Source organism: Aedes aegypti, chromosome 1, assembly GCF_002204515.2.
Source record: "Aedes aegypti strain LVP_AGWG chromosome 1, AaegL5.0 Primary Assembly, whole genome shotgun sequence".
Classification (NCBI taxonomy): domain Eukaryota; kingdom Metazoa; phylum Arthropoda; class Insecta; order Diptera; family Culicidae; genus Aedes; species Aedes aegypti.
This window is the reverse complement of record NC_035107.1, coordinates 298084820-298104954: the sequence shown is the minus strand read 5'-3', so window position 1 is coordinate 298104954 and position 20135 is coordinate 298084820. Positions and strand designations below refer to the sequence as shown.

General features: G+C 41.0%; 1 protein-coding gene across 1 annotated transcript; it reads right to left on the bottom strand.

Moving 5' to 3' along the window:
- Positions 1-8450: 8450 nt before the first annotated feature.
- LOC5565959 (serine protease easter) lies at positions 8451-16104 on the bottom strand. The gene is made up of 4 exons (XM_001650251.3): positions 15832-16104; positions 15339-15662; positions 15148-15256; positions 8451-9143 (listed from the first exon to the last, which is right to left on the bottom strand). Exons 1-4 carry the CDS (start codon positions 15890-15892, stop codon positions 8525-8527), a joined length of 1113 nt encoding a protein of 370 aa, XP_001650301.1. The 5' UTR covers positions 15893-16104; the 3' UTR covers positions 8451-8524.
- Positions 16105-20135: the final 4031 nt, after the last annotated feature.

Below are 20135 nucleotides of genomic sequence, written 5' to 3'. Positions count from 1 at the left end.
GGCGCCACAGTATATGGGATTTAACATTGTGGCAGCATTACTGTTCTGGCTCATAAGGCTACGGTGGCACTATCTATGCTTTCCATAGCGGCCGTTTTGGTTATTTTAATGATCCATTAAGGTGAAACATCTCGAAATCCAAAGATGGCCGGCACAATGGCCGATTTGTGCCCCTACTCACGATTTCAAAGGCACAAAACTGGAGAAATAGTTGGTAAACGTTTTTGATCTTCATATTTTAAGCTTTCTGCTAAGCCAAAATAAAAAGTACACTGTTGTTGGATGCTTTCTTTGTGAGATTTGTGCCTTTAAAGTTTTAGTGTAATCTTAGAAGTTGATTCAAAACCGTTTCACCTTAAGAAAACTGGTTTATTGTGCTAAATGCGACTGGTCGCTACAAGTGGTTGTTAAGTACTACTGAAAATATTTGACATGATGATCGTTTCAAAAACTCACGAACTACTCCGTTAACACCCTCTCTCGATCGACATATCCTACTATGTGTTTTGAGTTCTTGAATTGTTTCGCGAAAGCCACAAGCGTTATTCCACGAGAAAGTTTGCTTCGATTTCGTTCATGCTGCTCCTTATGTTTACATGAAACTGCGATCCACAATCATCGTCATCACTGTTGCATTTCGTTGCAGCACCGTGTTCGATTTCTCTTCTCTTTGTAGCCTTCAAATTACGCCGGCTGAACGGAAAGGACTTCTCTGTTAACGTACCGCCTACTGCACCATCATCGGAATCTTCATTGTCGGCTTTAATTCCATTGTCAGCATAATCATCTTCATCTTCCCTCTCTTGCTGATAACGAACCGGTATCATCAAAGGTTCACACTTCTTTTCATCATTTCTGATTGATTTGAACTTCTTTGGTTTCGCCTCGATGTTAACGTTCAGTTCCAGTTCATACAGATTGTTTTTGAGATAGGCCACAGCAATTACACTGCCCTTAATCATCAAAACTGCTTTTTCTCTACCATCGTGGTCCGATAGATATGGCTCACGGTTTCGCGCGTGTTTTTTTGTTTTCGTCGCTGGAGATTTTTTTTTTCCTGTTTCGGAGTGTCTTGCTGGGTAGTGCTTCGTGAAGCCCAAGCAGGACAGTTCGGTTTTGCGTCGTCCGATAGATATGGCTCACGGTTTCGCGCGTGTTTTCATCGCTGGAGATTTTTTTTTCCTGTTTTGGAGCGTCTTGCTGGGTAGTGCTTCGTGAAGCCCAAGCAGGACGGTTCGGTTTTGCGTCGTCCGATAGATTTGGCTCACGGTTTCGCGCGTGTTTTTTTTGTTTTTGTCGCTGGAGATTTTTTGTTTTCCTGTTTTAAAGCGTCTTGCTGGGTAGTGCTTCGTGAAGCCCACGCAGGACAGTTCGGTTTTGCGTCGTCCGATAGATTTGGCTCACGGTTTCGCGCGTGTTTTTTTGTTTTTGTCGCTGGAGATTTTTTGTTTTCCTGTTTTGGAGCGTCTTGCTGGGTAGTGCTTCGTGAAGCCCAAGCAGGACGGTTCGGTTTTGCGTCGTCCGATAGATTTGGCTCACGGTTTCGCGCGTGTTTTCGTCGCTGGAGATTTTTTGTTTTCCTGTTTTGGAGCGTCTTGCTGGGTAGTGCTTCGTGAAGCCCAAGCAGGACGGTTCGGTTTTGCGTCGTCGGATGGATTTTGCTCACGGTTTCGCGCGTGTTTTCGTCTCCGAAGATTTTTTTTTCTTTTTTGGAGCGTCTTGCTGGGTAGGTATTTGGGAAGGCACAAGCAAGACAATTTGTTGTCGGGACGCCAAGAAAGCTGTCAGTGTCAGTTTTGTGTTCAGTCGAGGATGGATTACCAACTGGTGAGTTCGTTTCATGCTTGTGATAACACATATTTTCTTGAAAGCGTAACTTTTAAGTAATAACTTTGTATGGTTCGTCACTATAAGTGTCGGCATTATGCTTTTTTCTTATACAATTTCAATATACATATATTTTTCTCTTTTTGACATTATTAAAAATTATCTTTTGAATTGTTCGACATTGTGAATGTTGACGTATTTTTAAAACTTCTACCATATCGAGACAAAATGCACAGTAATACTCATATGTAATTTTCAAACAAACTATGTATAGTTCGTCACTACAAGTGTCGGCATTATTCCTGTTTTATATAATTTAAAATATATACATGTAATTTTCAGTTTTCGTCATTAATGAAAACATCTTTTGAATTGTTCGACATTATAGATGTTGACGTATTTTTTAAAGCTTCTACCAAAAACTTTTGAGACAAAAATACAAGACTAGATTCAGATATAAGTCGTATATTTCCCCCTTGTCCATGGATCGCATCATCGACCAGAGGTGACTCCTAGATCTTTTCCTCCCTCACTAATAAACACCCTTCCCGTGGTGATTGTGGAGATGCAGAGGTATTCTCGGTCTCTAGAAGCAACAATCATTACACCCTAACATTCCTTCCCCATCCCAACTGACTGTAAGGACTTGGCCGGCGCCGTTATTGATCAATAATATTAGATCTGCTAAAATTGCACTTCGAGAGTAAGCGGAAACTCCCATCCCTTATTCATTTGGATCGTAGTGCAATTCTTACCAGTTCCGATCAATCACGGAGTAGCAACCATTGACATGTACAGTCAGTCTATGCTATGCTATGCTATGCTATGCTAAAACTGCTTTTTCTCTACCATCGTTGGTGACCAAAACATCTATTCCTGCCTTCGATAATCTTTTCACCGATAACAAGTTACCTCTTAGCTCGGGTAGGTACACCACGCTCTTCATTTCAAATTTAGTACCTTGCTTCGTCACTCCTGTTATTTGATCTTCTATTTTTCCTTCTAGCGACACTTCTACCTTGGCTACATCTACTATAAACGGATCTTCCAATTTCCGAGCATATTGCAAAAATCGCCTGTCATTAATTAAATGATCACTGCATCCCGAATCGACATAGAAAACAATTTTCCGCCTCGTATTACCATTACTTCTGTTTGCCTCAAAGGTTACTGCTTTTCTACTGCTAGCCAGCTCCTGTTCACTATCAGAATCGCTCACATCGCAATCTATTTTCATGTGTCCAGATTGTCCACATCGGTGACACTTACCGGAAAATTTCCTCGATTTTTTCCATCCTCCAAGAAACGCTGCACTGTCATCGTAGTAGTCATCAGATCGATCAGCACGCTTCGATTCTTCACCTAGCAACCGTTGTTTGACTGTTTCCAAGTTGAATTCATTTTCACCAATGTTTTCCAGAGCAGTCACGAGGGGATCATAGCTGTCCGGAAGTGTAAGGAACAGCTGCGAAATCAGGTCACTCTCCTCCAGCTTTGCTCCCGCCGTCTTCAACTGACGCACCAGGTCATCGAAAACGGTGAAATGACATCTCATCGACGTTCCATCTCTCATACGAAGCCTTGCTAGTTGCTTACGCAAGAGAGTCTGGGTTGCCACAGATTTCTTTGCAAACGTAGATTCCAAGGCGTTCCACATACCCTTAGCGGTTTCCTTGTCCCGAACGACTCCTAGGCATTCGTCTCCTACGAATCCGACCAGCATGGATTTTGCTCTACGGTCCATCTTCAGGAAACTTGCTCTTCCAGCAACGCCTTCGGCAGGAATATCCGCTTCGAGTACTTCCGCAACCTCAGCAGCTTCCAAAAACAGCTTCACTCTGAACTTTCAAAATTAGTTCCATCCAGCTGGGGTATTCCAGCGCCTTCCTTTACTGTGGAGCCCATAACCTAAAGGAAAGCAGTTAAACGCCGAATGAACGAGAATTAAGAAAACTGGTTTATTGTGCTAAATGCGGCTGGTCGCTACAAGCAGGCTTGATAATTCTCCTCAACATCATCAGAGTTCGGTGACATACTCTAGAGCAGCGTGCTGCCAGTGCCTCTTTGCGAGGGAGCCAAAAAATGCTAAGCAGCGAGGCAACGAAAAATGAGCGAGGAAGATGCAGCACAAAAAAAAAACCGAGTTAAATTCCATCAAAAAAGGGTGCTCTCACAACTCCCCGAGGACTGTCTGTTCGGGCGGCAGACTCGAGAGTTCGTTTGAAGTGTGAGTGATGGTGAGCATCGCAACGAGAGAGAGAGAGAGTGTCTGAAAAAATCCTCGCATTTTTCTGCACTCTCACTCGAATCGCTTGAGGATCTGTGTTGAAAATTTTGAGTTTATTTTTTTCTCCTCAGAAAAACGGCAAAATCGCCTCCTCTTTGCATCGCAGAGGAGTTTCTATCAAGCCTGGCTACAAGTGGTTGTTAAGTACTACTGAAAATATTTGACATGACGATCGTTTCAAAAACTCACGTACTCCGTTAACAAAACATTATGATTTAATCGACTTAACTTGGTCCAAAGCGAAGCTAAAACAATACTTCCGCAGTAGGAAAATTGAATGTATTAGTGAAACTAGCACATAAGAAATTCTATGTAACGGTCTACAAACATGGTTGACGACAACAAATAAATAAATAAATTGTCCGCAGCACTTTACTCTCGAAAACACCGAAGGCTTTCCGGTAAGTCTCTTTCATACGCTTCGTACCCGTAGAGAGCCACCGGAAGAAACGATGTTTTATACAGGGCGAATTTTGTTTCCGTTTGCAAGCTGCGGGATCTAAGCTGGTTACGTAGTCCGTAAAAGTCCCTATTCGCAGCCGCAACACGTCTTTTCACTTCGCGGGAAACGTCGTTGTTCCAAGCTAAACAAATTCTTCAACAACTTCAAACCAGGTCCGTCGCACTCGGGCTCAGATTGAGTACCACTTCTAGTACTACATTTGGTCCCTCGGTAGTGCAAAAGGTACCCAAGTTTGACAGATCGCAGTACACTTTTCACGGCATTCTAAATTACCTTATGAGCCATAAAATTTTGGGCAACTGCAAGGGACATGGAGGTCTTAAATTTGTCTTTGTTCAAACACTCTCAGCACCTACACCACCAAGTCTGACTTTATCTCTACCTGCAACCTATATCGTCCGCAAAGCCAAGGAGCATGTGTGACCTTGTGATAATAGTGCTATTTTTCTGCACGCCAGATCTCTTAATAACACCCTCGAGTGCAATGTTTAACAGTAAATTCAAAAGTACGTCTTCCTGCTTCAACCCGTCTAACGTCACGAACGAGGTTGACACCTTGTCTGCGATCCAAACACTTGATTTCGAACCATCCAGCGTAGCACGTATCAGCCTAATTAGTTTCACCGGAAAACCATGTTCAGACATTATCTGCCACAGCTCATTTTCACTGAGCCGTACGCCGCCTCGAAATCAATCGTCCTTCCCAGCAACTTTACAGTTCTTCAGCTCGCTGATAGCCTTTTTAACCTCTCCTATGGTCGGTGCTTGATCGTCATCATCAATGTTCATCAAGTTTCTTGCTACATTTCCACTTTCACCGTTCAAAAATTGCTGAAAGTGCTCCTTCCACCTGGCAGCCACCGCCGTTTTATCGGTCAGCAAATACCCTTCTCGATCATTGCATATGGCGGGCACTGGTACGGTATTGTGCCGCGCACCATTGACCGTTGCATAGAATCTCCGCATATCGTTCCGGTTCATGCTTTCTTGAGCTTCAGCTACCACACTTTTATCGTGCTGCGTTTTCTATTCTGTGGTGGATGCGCTTTCCTTCGGCTCTCGCTGCCCTGTATCGCTCTCTGTTCTGTCGGGTACCGGCCACAAGCATACGGCTTCTGGCGGCATTCTCCATGTCTGTCACTCTATGGCACTCTTCATCGAACCAGTTGTTTAGTCTTTGTCGTTGACCAGTGCCAATCACATCCCACGCCGTTGTTGTCACAGCTTCGAAGATAGCGTCCCACAGGCTGTCGACATCTCCAGAAATGTTGATTCTTCCCAAATACTCGTCTAGCTGCTGGCGGTACTGTGTAACTACCTAATCAGTCGACAAGCATTGGATATTGAAGCGCAGTGTTCTGTTAATTCTGAAATTCGTGACGCTGGATAACCGCGCGAGAGCTTAACCTACTACGAGATAATGATCCGAGTCAATATTAGAACCTCGGAAGGTCCTGACATCCATGACATCTGAGAATCAACCAGCACGTGGTCTATTTGGGAGCAGGCATCGCCATTGGGTGTCACCAGGTGTGTTTGCGGCTATTCTTATATTCTTATATACTGCAGATTGACATCCTTCTAGCAACAGCGAAGGTTATAAGCCGCAAGTCATTATGGATGGTACACAAATTATGTCACGCTAAATTTCGATTTTTTCAACTCCCTCCCCCCTCTTGTACTGATGGACTTTGTGGGATTGTTGAACGCTTTTTCCATATTCTTGAATGAAACTCTTCTACTGTAGAAATCCGGCTACTCCGGTTTCTTTGTATGAACCATTTTCTAACTAACTTTACAATAGAAAATTGTTTTGGTATGTAATTGTTGCTCTAAGCTCATATAAATTCTAAAGGGAACCACTTTCGAAAACCCGAACGAATTCATCCCGAATGCGTGCACGAATGTCCTGCAGATTTGTGGATGTCCAGATTTCCGTAAGAATTTTTATCAAATATCTGGCAGAATCTCTTCTGGATTTCCGAGCAATTCTTCTCTAGATCCACGGCCTTTTGATCCACTGGCCCACTTGATTTTGCTGGCGTAAACGGGAATTCAAAATGGTATTCGATCGAAAAAGCATTGGAACGTAAACAAGAATAGGTGTGGCTATCTCTGCACATTTCCTCCTTAATTATGCTAATAACTCAGTCTGAGAGACATTATGCTAGGAATTTCACAAAAAATCTCTGCTATAAGTAACACCAGTAACTTTTTGCAAACTTCCCAAAGAATACCATAACAAATTTCTTTTAAAAAGCCCTCAGAAATGTTATCTGAAGTTTGCATATAATTTTTATCAAAAAAAATCACCAAGCAATTATAAAAGAAGCTGCTTCAGGAGCTCCGCAATTTCTTCAGAAGTTTCACTATACACTTATTCTATTTTTTTTCAGTTGTTGCTGTAGTGGAAGTTAATCTCTTTGAGACTCCCTACAGAATACTGCCAAAGGCATTTCATTAGAAATACTTCTATGAAAACTGCCAGAAGATTCAGAAAATACCGCTATAACTTTTATAAATCAAATGAAAAATGCCTAAGAGAGTTTTCTAGAAATTCCTATTGCTAAAATTTCTTAGGCATCCGCAATAAAAATTCCGAAGAATGTTAACTTTCAAGGACCTACGAATGTTTCATTATTAATCCTAGCAGTTTTTTTTCCTATAATATCATCAAATCCAGAAACTCGACGATAATATAGGTCATTTTGAAAATTTGCAGTCTCCTACAAAATTGCTTTTAGTGTTAAAATTTCTCCAAAAGTTCTGCCAAATCATGTTTTTTGAATAGTACTACCGGTAGTTTGTAGTAGTTTCAGAAACTTCCCCTGACCTTCTTTCAAAAACTACTCAGTTAAATAGGGTCCTAAAGCCCTGTCCAATTTTAGTGCCAAACGCTTAAGTTTAGACCAAAAACACATGTTTACTCAATTTTCTAATGTTTTCCGTTGGTTTAAGCCCAACAAACATTTGTTTAGATTTTGTCACATCCTTTGGCTTAAACTCAAATTTTGGGTGTATTTTGTTTTCCGTGTCGCTTACGAAATGTCAGATAGGAACAACCCCAGTGGTCGAACTAAAACCCCTGTGGTGTTTTTGTCGACTAAGCGAACGTCAAACATGATCAAAAGTGTCAAGGTTCATTAATGGACCAAATTTTTAAATTAAAGTTTAAACATGATATAGCCATTATTTGAGCGGGAAAAATTGCGAAAGTAGTTACATTAACATGCTTTTTTGTGTTATTAAATAAAAACAAGATTTCATTAAAAATTTTAGGACCCAATTCTTCATAGAGTATCAGTAGTAATTTGTCCCAGACTAAAAGATGCTCTTTGAAAAAAACCATGCAAACATTTCTATTTTTTTCTGGTAAGTTAAGTTATCTTTTAGTTATTCTACTGGATTATCTCTTCTGGTATTTTCAACAGAAATTTTCTCATGGATTGCGCCCTCAAAACATCTAGTATTTTTTTTTTTTGAATTTAACTGAGATCCCACAAAAAAGAACAGTGAACTTTTCCAAAACGACTTCGATGATTGGGGTTTCTTCAGGGTTTGGCAGCCCTCAAAACCCTGAAAAAAAACCTTAAAAATTGAAGGAATGTCTCAATAATTCTTGTTCGTTTTAAATTTTATCAAGGATTACACTAGTTATTCCGTTCTGTTTCGATTTTTAAAGCTACATACACTATAACTCCTAGTTTTGTTAACATTCATTGAAATCTTCGAAATTCTTAGTAACTTAAATGGGATTAGAGATCCTTCGAAGATTTTGAACGTTACGTTTAACAGATCATTGGCCATTTTTTACTGAATATCATAGAACTATGACAGAAAACAAATGGAATAAATAACACACATCGGGGACACTCCGAAACAAATTACACGAATAGTCACATCATTTATTGTTCGTTATAATTAAAAAAAATCTCACAAAATGCGTCTCACTGCTCCAACGTTGCCTCGATCCAGTCCACATACTTTGCCACATTGGTATACACGCCGGGCCATCCTTCCTGTCCGCATGGCGTCGGTCCGAAAGACACCAATCCCACCAGATACCAAAACTGGACATTTGCGTTCTGCGCCACGCCCATTAGCGGACCACCGGAATCGCCCTGACAGGAATCTTTACCCGCTTGCCCTCCGGCGCACAGCTGACGCTCGATCAAGGTCACACGCTCCTGCTGGTACACCGAGTTGCACTTCTGCAGACCGATCCCATCGACGCCGACCTTCTGCTTCACGCTACTGTACCGTGCCGTGGCCGTCCTTCCCCATCCGGCAACCTGGAACTTCTGACCAACGGTTTCCCGGGCCTTCAACTCGGGCGTCCGTGGCAAACAGATCGGCTTGATGAAATCGGTGTACTCTACCCGTTGCTCCAGTCGCAGCAAAGCGATATCGTTGAACTGTTCCAGCGTCTGGGGGTTGTATTCCGGATGGGGTATACGGCGCTCGATCACCACGTCGATCGGGTCTGGCGAGCAATCAACGTCCACTCCAACGCCTTCGCAGTCCTGATCGGACGATGTGTCCCATTCTCCCAGGCGAACTTCGGCTCTACGAATTAGAATGAGTATTCAGGGTTTGAGTAAATCTCGCTGATACAGGCTTTTAGGCTTTCAAAATGTTTAAAATTATAATTATTCGAATGTCCCTGTTAAGTAAGTATGGAAACTGCGCTCGGATGGTCAAATTGATGGACGCTGTAGCATACCATCTACAATGTACATTTTCGAGGACTCTGAAATTAGTAATGTCAATAACGGTGCCAGCCACGTTCTTACGGTCATCGGGAAAGGGAAGGAATGTTAGTGTGACATCCATTGTTGCTAAAGACCGAGTATACCTCTGCATCTTCATGGTTGTCACGGTAAGGAGTTTTGTTAGTGGGAGGGCTTAAAAGCTACATGATCAGGGTTCACCTTGGTAAGTGATACGATTCATGTAACCCCTGTTTGAAAAGTTATCTATCAATGCGTCGACATCTTAAGGTAAAGATGAATCGAAGCCAAACCTCGAAATTTCAAGAGCACGAATCTGGAGAACCAAACATCCGTTTAAGCTGAAAACTTAATCGATTGGTCACTAGCTGGTGGTGACCAATCGATTAAGTTTTCAACTCAAACGGGTGTTCGGTTCTTCAGATTCGTGATCTTGAAAATTTGAGGTTTGGCTTCGATTCATCTCAGGATCCTGACCACTTACAAACATGCCATCTTCTGCAAATTTGTTCATTAGCTCATTATTAAATACATGTGATTAAGAATTTTGCCATCCAACGCCACTAGTGAGCATGAAGGTTTTGTTTTGCGGATATCTCAGGATCCTAAACACTCAGGAAGATGGCACCTTCATCAAACTTGTTCAGTAAGTCAAGGACTATCAATGTTCGAGCCATGAAATACGAGGTTTTGCCTCCAGACGGCGCTAGTGAGCATAAAACTTTGGTTTTGCAAATATTCCAGGATCCTGACAAAGGTGGCGTCTTCGACAAAATTGATGTGCCTTAATACAGTAACTTGCAGGGATTTCTGCAGGTGAATCTCTACAGGGATTAGAAAGTTTGCAAAGAGTTTCTGCAGGAATGCCTCCAGTGAATGCTTCATAGATTCCTAAAGTAAAATTTTTATTGGGATTTCTCCAGCAATTTCCCCAAGGGTTCTTCCACGAATCCTACCAGATATTCCTCCACGAATTCTTCAAACTATTTATTCTGATATTATTTCAGTGTTTCCTCCAGAGACTCCTTCATTCAGGATAAACTCTATAGGGGTCCTTGCAGAGATGTCCTCAAGTCTTTCTCCAGGGGTTGCACTAGAACAATCTCTTCAAGGATTACTCCAGACATTTCATCAGAAATTCTTCCATGGATTACTCCAAGGATACAGGCAGGGATTTTCCGAGGTAGTCCTTTTAAGGGCTCGCTTCAAAGATTCCATCAGGAAAAATTCCAGGGATTCCATCAGAAACTCCTTCATAGAATTTTTTGATTTTTTTTTTCTTAACTAATACCTACTGGAAAATCGCAACGTGAATTACACCAAGGAATTTTCCGGGTGAACTTCCACGGATTACCTCAGAAATTTCTTCAGAGATTCGTTCTGGCCGTCAAAAAAATTTTGCGGAATTTCCTTTAAGAATTCCTCTCGAAATTTCTCCAGAGATTAACCATGGAATAATCCTCTAGGAATTTTATCAAAACAATCTCTAAGAATTTCTACAGGAATTAGGAAAACCACTACTTAGATTACTTTAGGGAAATCCCTACAGGGATTCCTCCATATATTTATCCAGTGATATATCTACAGGGAGTTCTTCAGGGATCCCTTCCGCATAATAATCACAGTGATTTTTCCAGGGATTCTCCGAAATGCCTCCAGGGATCCCTTCAACGATTTACTCAGATAATCTTCCAAAGATTCCTTTACCAATTAACCCAGGTAACCTTTTATTGATTCATTCTGCAATTTACCCAGATAATCAATCAGAGGTTTCTAATGGAATAACTGCAGGAATTCAGCATTTTTTTCAGGATGTTCGTCGATGTTCATGAAGCAAATTTGATGGAATTTTCGTTTTTTTTTTTAATAATTTGTATTTATGTATATATTTTATTCATACCAGTAAACTAATACGGTTCTTTCTCTTTTATGGGAGTAATTTATTCATGTTCCTCAAACAAATTTGTTGAATTTGTTTTTAACGCTAGGCTTCAAAACAAGGAAAATTATAACATTGAACAGAAGTCCATATGGAGGTATGAAGTTCAAATAATAAGTACCGTAAAACGGGGTAACTTTGATAATGCGGGTAACTTTGATAATGCGAGACTCTCAACATACTAAACGAAATAACAAAGTTCCTGTTAATCTGTCAAGCAAAACGAATGCAAAAGTAAAGAGTATTAGTATGACACTTCATGTTAAAGCTATTTCCGTTGGAATCAAGTACATTTGAGGATTTATATGCAAATATGGAAAATTTATAAGATTTTAGCAATTTTGAAATGCTCTCAAACAATCTGTTCTACGATCACTATTTGATGAAGTCATAATGAATTCGTCACTTATACTTGATAGCCTAGTTATAGTAGAACTCAAATTCGGTCTCAAAACTCTTAGCGAATACTATTTTTACAAACTGGGACCATTTTTGTAATCTAAGTCAGAAATTTCCATATAGCGTTAAACGCCTAAAGATTTGCAACGCCCTACAAATGTTCTGTAATTCATTCAATTTTGTTCGAGTGATGCTCCATTATCAAAGTTACCCCAAAACAGAAAACCGACTTTCGATTATATGAAAAATTAAATATCCATTAAGAATAAATCTTTTGGAAATCTATCAACTGGAATCGATAATTAGGATACCAGTACTTGTTTTAAAAATATGAATTAAAATTCTTTGAAACAGCATGCTTAAATATTCAAGTTTTCTTCGAAAAAACTATCAAAGTTACCCCGTTTTACGGTACCGTAATCTGGGGGCAAATTGATCACTATTTTACAACTTTTTGTTGTGTTGTCCGTCGGAATTCAAATATTGTCAAATAAATTTCGACAAAATCAGACTCCATTGATCTTTATCAGTTTATGCAATCGATTTTTCATTTAACATGTCATAAAAATACTCTGTGGGCTTTGTGGCCGTGCGGTTAGTGTCGTCAGGCAATGAGCGCATCGTGTCATGAGGTATGGGTTCGATTCCCGCTGCAGCCATTGAAACTTTTCGTCAGGAATGTTTCTCGGCTGTACCATTGGAGCATGCTTGTCCGTTGTCTAGTGTTAAGTTACAGTCTGTGCAGCTAAATGGCTGAAGAGTGTCAGTGTCTTTTCTTAAAAATACTTTTAGTATAAAAAAAAACCCTATCTACTAAATTTCGGTCTCATGAATCTGAAAATGATGTTAGAATTCTTACTACTCGAGTATTTGATCAGTTTATTGCAAACTTTAAAAATCTGCCTAATACGCCTAAATGTAGGCAATTTCCCTTGAAATAAACACATTTTTCGAGATTGAACCGTTGTATGAGAAAACTACTATATTTGCTATTCTGTATGGTTTCAACAAAAAGTTCAGTAGCTCATACTTAAGCTTACACAACATTTTAAACACTCAAAGGTAACCTGTAGGCATAGCACCAGTGAATTGTTTAGCACCGACATTTCCAACTGTATTGCTTACACCTTCAAAAACTTATAAAAAATGGATCCTAATAAAAATCCAATAGTTCAAAATCATCATTGAAAATCTCTAAACTAGAAAACATGGAATGTCTTTGGTGCCAACGAAATCTTAAGCATTCTTGGAAGGAAATGTTTTTTGATACCGACCTGAGCAAATTCGCCCAGTGGATCCACCTCACCCCCTCCGGATTACGGTACGAACATTGAAACAATTCTTTCAAGCACTACAATAAAAACCAACTAGAGTCTTACAATAAACTTGTAACGAGTACATCCATGAAAACTTAATGAGCGTACTCAATTCATGGATGATCCTTCGAAAAATCCTTTATTTTGTATAGCATATAATCTTTTTTTGGAAAAACATATCGTCATAGATACATCCATTTTGTCAACAAGTATTTGATTACAAAAAAAAAACAACAAATCAACATCGAAATATAACCAGTGATCCAGTGGGGTCATTAGTTAGAATGATATGGAAAGTAAATTGTGTGATGGTTTTTGTTTGAAAATAATAGAATTTTTAATAGAACTACCCGGGAAATACGGGAATCCCGGGAAACATAAAATCATTTCCCGGGAAACGGGAATCCCGGGAAATCTCCCGGGATTTCAAACTCTATCTTCTTTCTTGCATTACGTCCCAACTGGAACAGAGTGTGCTTCTCAGCTTAGTGTTCTTATGAGCACTTCCACAGTTATTAGTTAGCTTTCTTTGCCAATTGACCGATTTTGCATATGTTTATCGCGTGGCAAGTACAAAGATACGACATAGAGTATCTTTGTACTTGCCACGCGATAAACATATGGGAATTCGAAAAAAAAAAATCCAACGCAAAAAGATCGCTGACCGGCGGATTTTGAACCCTCATTGACCCTTAGCTTAGTATTGCTGAATAGGTGCGCATGTACCGCTAGGACTATATGGGCCCCTATTCAAAAAACATACACATCTGATTTTTAATATTGTATGCAGAATTAGCTCAACTTCACAGTTATACAAAAAATTATAAAATCTGTGGTTGAATATATGAAATTTCAGTTTTCTGATTACACAGCGTAACAAAAATGACATTTTTGCGTGTCAAAGTATGTGTCTCTAGTAGATTTGGGGTTGCTGTATCTGATGTCGTTCTCAGAAAAGTTCCAGCAAGTCACAATTTTTGGCTATAGGTAGCCAAAGATGCATAAAATACTGGTTTTATTGATGTTTACATACAATTTAAGGTATGATATATCAATCTTATTTGATATCTAATCCCTTAAGCATGCAAAATAGGACTTTAACTTTCATTTTAGATATAATTTGGTTGAAATTGAAGGATTAAATTTAGATGAAATCGTTTTTTTTTTCACCATACTTGCACTGCCTATTTGTAACATTCGAAAAGTAGGCATTGAGTAAATGGAATACTAAGTGTGCATTTTATGGCAGTATGGGAGGAAACTAAAATTTCTCAATGCTTATTTGAGGCTGATATTTTGTACAACTCATATCGCATACTAGGTGAATTGTCAGAAAATAATTCTGATAGAAATTTCATAGCTATCACATTACAAGACTCATTTATAATCTCAATGTGACTGTTATGCGGTTTCAATTACCAATGTGACAAAACAACTTGGTATTTTTTTCGAATTTTCTAGAACAATCTCACAGATTTCAGTAAGTTGATCGAAAGTATTTATCAATTGATGACTCTCCATGGTATTAACTCCATTTGGTCAAAAAATGTCGAATGTGACTGTTTTGCATTTATGGGCAGTGCAGTCTCCATACACAATTCTTTATTTCTTTTATATGGCAGAATACAATACTTTTCGAAAACGTCAAAAAATAACTTTTGAGCATCGAAAGCATTATGAACTTTGTTGATAATAGTTGCTATACACATGAAGTTCGAATTCTGTGACAAATTAAGCGAATAAATTTCCATAGAAGCTGGCAAACTTGCAGGCAAGTTGGCTGAAATAGTCAAATTTTGCATTTTCAACAGTGAATATCTCAAAAACTAGACGTGCTATGATATTTTTGAAAACGGAAATGGATTCAGCAAATCTTAATTAAGTAAATAGCAGTATTTTGATGCTTGAGACAAAAGCGTGTTCCGCAGTGTTATATCCAATATGGCTGCCAATGTGTTTATTTTTGCAAACGAAGTTCCTCTTTTCAAAATAATGGGGTCCTCGAATAAATATCTGAGTTATGGTAGTTTTAGTGAACCGAGATTGTTAAAAATTGAGGGGTCCTCAAAAACGGTTTGAGTTATAACTACCGAGGGGTCCTTCAATTGACCAACCGAATGCAGTTTCAATATTTACTCGACAGGAGCTTTCGAAAGAGCATAATTTGAAACATTTGAAACACTTACAAAGTCCAAGTAGTTGGGATATCCTTGCCGTTAACACAGTGCGACGCAGTTAGAACGTAACGATTGTTGATGAGCGCGCCTCCACAGTGGAATCCGAATACGTTGTTAGCTACATTTTCATCATCGCACACATAAAACAAGATACCGTTATTAGAAAACGAATTCTATCGCACCAGCGATAATTAACTTACGTTTGGCATACTTGAGCAACGCCAACCAGGGAAACTCGTCGATCTTGGTGTTGACGCCTCCGACGATACGATCACTGGTCTGAATACCGCATACTCCCACCGGAGGTAGCAAGGACTCGCCAACACGGATCGGAGTGTCCAGAGGATCACTACAACACACCAATGGATGATTCTCCTGCTGAGACCAGCCGCACTGACTCCGGCTCAGAAAGGAACGATCCTCCGGGAGGAGAGGCTTCTTTTTTATCAACGTGAACAAGCTATCACACGATCGCAGCAGTATACAGTTCCCGGCTCTTCCGTCCGGTCCGGTACAAGTTTGCTCTACAATTCATACAAAAAGCAAAGACCTGCTTACATAATTGACGCATTCGGGAGAACCGGTTCTTCTAATACACAGCGGAAACGAAGCGAAGTGATATCACGTACAATTTTGATAACCTTCGATCTTCCAGTGCGGTAGAAAGTACCGAAACCGAATCGTATTACTTACGGCCATCCACCGCTATCGTCACGATCAACAGCAGAAGGCAGCCACTCTCCAGTAATCTCATTGTTCTTACTAGTGTAAATAGTCAGCGGCTAGGAGAGGAACAACCATTGGGCTCCCACAATGCTATGTTATAGATCTATCTGAAAACGCTACTCCCCGCACAGATCAACACTCATACACGTAACTTTGCAGACTCTGATCGACACCTGAGTATATCAGCTCCGTTTAGCTTCGCGAACCCGACTAGACTGCCGACCTGTAGGATCAGAACAGAGCATCGATTCGAGTTACCTGCCGATCGCGAAGTCATCGACGATGATGATCGCGCGCATACACACTTGACTTCTCTCGCAAGGGAATCCCGCGCCTAATCAAACAAACAACCAGTCTCCGAAAAGCGCCTCGTTCAATGTGTTGTACATACATGTTGTTCTGGTTGACTGTTGCAAAGCGTTTTGTATTGTAGGAAATCACAGAACTTTTACTGACTCATCTCCATCTCTCATTGCGCTCAGAAGAGGATGACTATACGCAATCATCATCCAGTTCCACTTTTGTACGATCGCGATGCGAATCATGATTGGATGAAAACGCAGAATGGTCCCCGTCCCGACTCAGTAGGCATAGATTTATCACGCAGTCGATGCAGATTCGTTCCAGCCAATTTCAAACGTTATTCTTTTAACCATTGCTAATCTACAGATATTGAACATTTTAGCAAATTCAGCTAAATTTCAACATATTCCTAAAATGTTCAGCTCAAAACACTCCCATATCTATCTTTTCTTAACGAAAACACAGAAATTCGAGAGATTACGGTGTACGTTCAGGATGAAATATACTCATAAAAGGATGGCCTGCTCTGATGGTTTATAGCAGAGTATTCTAATCAAGTTTTCATATCGATAATTTCCAAATGAAATAGCGATTTCACCCATTAAAGTTTATCTTCGCGCAACTTGATCACAAAGTAGTAATTCTTCCTGCATTCTCGATCGCCGGATCGAAGAAACACCGGTTTTGGTTTTATTTGAACTTGGCACTTTAATTGTCCGCGTATTTTTGCAATCGAGATTAGGTATTATGGGTGGAAGGGGCAAACAGTTTCGTTGCAGGAAAACCGGTTCGACCACCTTGCTTGCTCGGAATCGGTCATTATCATCTCTCAATCTGATTGGGGAGGGAGTTTTTGTTTACAAACCGTCTGCCGGTGAAACCCGACTAAAAGTATATAGTGCTGTCGTTAGAAGACGGAGTTTAGCGAAGATTGATAGAACATCTCAGGAACTGATCAGCTTTACCGAAAATAAGTTTGATTGTCGGCTGCCATTTTTGTTTTACATGGTTCAGGGACTTCATTTACGTAGTGTCACTTACTTAGTTTATTTATTTCATTTACTTCACTCACTAAAGTAAGCAATTTACTTATTTTGTCTTCTATGCTTATTTGGCTGACTTTGCTTACTTTTTTTACTCTGCTTACTTTTCTTATTTTACTTACTTTGCTTAATTGGCTTACTTAACTTAATTCACATAATTTACTTACTTTGCCTACTTCACTTACTTTACTTAATTTACTAATTTTGCTTACCTAGCTTACATTACTTACTTTGGTTACTTTACTTACTTTACTTAATTTACTTACTTGACATACTTTACATACTTCATTTGCTTTACTTATTTTACCTAATTTACTTCTCCACTTACTTAAGCTAAGTATGCTATTCCGCTCAAGAAAGGCAACAATTTCTTTAACGGAAATGAAAAAGTTTCTACAGCATGCTTTATTTACAACCTATACAACCAAAATGTACGTACAACGAAATCATCTGGAGGCTTTGCATGTGTAAAATTTCACTTATAAGATGTCGCGAAAAGGGGCCTTCCTTAGCCGAGTGGTTAGAGTCCGCGGTTACAAAGCAAAGCCATGCTGAAGGTGTCTGGGTTCGATTTCCGATCGGTCCAGGATCTTTTCGTAATGGAAATTTCCTTGACTTCCCTGGGCATAGAGTATCATCGTACCTGCCACATGAGATACGAATGCGAAAATGGCAACTTTGGCAAAGAAAGCTCTTAATAACTGTGGGAGGGCTCATAAGAACACTAAGCTGAGAAGCAGGCTCTGTCCCAGTGAAGACGTTAGGCCAAGATGAAGAAGAACCATTTTAGTGGTTTCATATGCGATCAAATAATTTCTTTACAAATACATTTAGAAATTCATCCAATAATACGTCCAGACATTATTTCAACAAATACCCAAAGAATCGCAATAGAAAATCTTACAAGAACGTTACAAGCAATTTCTACAGGATTTTTTGAAATAATTACTCAAGAAATACTTTCAGAGGTTCCTCATAAATTCCTTGGAGATCTCCGGGAGACATTTGCCCTGAGAATTTCTCATGACATACCTGCAGGGGTTTCTCCAGGAACATTTCAATAATTCTTCCAAATGCTCCTCCAGGTATTTCTGCAACAATTCTAGGGGTCTTATTTTCCAAGAGAGGCGCGGTAAATGGCTGGGCATGGCGTACCATTGGTACCTCGCGTACCTGCAGGAATAAAATAGAGCCCTTTGTGCGGTCCTTAGCCTCTTGCCCAGCAACTCCTATCCCTACCTCCTCGTGGTACTGGCCGGGGTACGAGTAACCTTGGGGAAGATCGGGTAACCAACCCCCGGTGGGAACTTTGGTCGTATGCTGACAGGGAAGGGGGGGTTTGCTTTTGCTTTTGCCTTTGCAAACCTGGAGCGTCTGTACTCCATGTTAGGAGCGGCTCACAACAGCGTCTGTTCCCCATGTCAGGGGCGGCTGATCATCGTCCGAGTGCCAGAGAAGGACTCTAAGCTAAACTGCGCACTATGGCCCTCCGAACATTTAGAGGTAATGGTCCTCCGGAAATCTAGGGGGTTGGTGTCAGGCCCTGTAAACCAACCGTAAAAACACATCAGCACAGGAACGTCAACGATAGAATACGGACCGGAACAATCGGCAAAGTCCACAGCGACGAAAAAGGACTAGCGATTGGAAACTCGGTACGTGGAACTGCAAATCTCTCAACTTCATTGGAAGTACTCGCATACTCTCCGATGTACTGAAAACCCGCGGTTTCGACATCGTAGCGCTGCAGGAGGTGTGCTGGACAGGAGCATTGATGCGAACGTTTAGAGGTAATCATACCATCTACCAGAGCTGCGGCAACACACGCGAGCTGGGAACAGCTTTCATAGTGATGGGTGATATGCAAAGGCGCGTGATCGGGTGGTGGCCGATCAATGAACGAATGTGCAGGTTAAGAATCAAAGGCCGATTCTTTAACTTAAGCATAATCAACGTGCATAGCCCACACTCCGGAAGCACTGATGATGACAAGGACGCATTTTACGCGCAGCTCGAACGCGAGTACGATCGCTGCCCAAGCCACGACGTCAAGATCATCATAGGAGATTTGAACGCTCAGGTTGGCCAGGAGGAGGAGTTCAGACCGACGATTGGAAAGTTCAGCGCCCACCGGCTGACAAACGAGAACGGCCTACGACTGATAGATTTTGCCGCCTCCAAGAATATGGCCATTCGTAGCACCTATTTCCAGCACAGCCTCCCGAACCGTACACCTGGAGATCACCTCAGCAGACAGAATCGCAAATCGACCACGTTTTGATCAATGGACGGCACTTCTCCGACATAACCGACGTCAGAACCTATCGTGGCGCTAACATTGACTCCGACCACTACCTGGTGATGGTGAAACTGCGCCCAAAACTATCCGTCATCAATGATGTGTGGTACCGACGCCCACCCCGGTACAATCTCGAGCGGCTGAAACAATCGAATGTCGCCAATGCGTACGCGCAGCATCTTGAGGCAGCGTTGCCGGATGAGGGCGAGCTCGATAGGGCCCCTCTTGAGGACTGCTGGAGGACAGTCAAAGCAGCCATTAACGACGCTGCCGAAAGCATTGTCGGATATGTGGAACGGAGCTCAAGAAACGATTGGTTCGACGAGGAGTGCCAGGAGGTTATAGAGGAGAAGAATGCAGCGCGGGCTGCAATGCTGCAGCATGGTACGCGGCAAAACGTGGAACGATACAGACTGCAGCGGAAACAGCAAACCCATCTATTCCGGGACAAAAAGCGCCGCCTGGAAGAGGTGGAATGCCAAGAGATGGAGTTGCTGTTCCGTTCTCAAGAAACGCGGAAGTTCTATCAGAAGCTCAACACATCCCGCAAAAGCTTCGTGACGCGAGCTGAGATGTGCCGGGATAAGGACGGGAGCATCTTGATGGACGGACGCGAGGTGATCGAA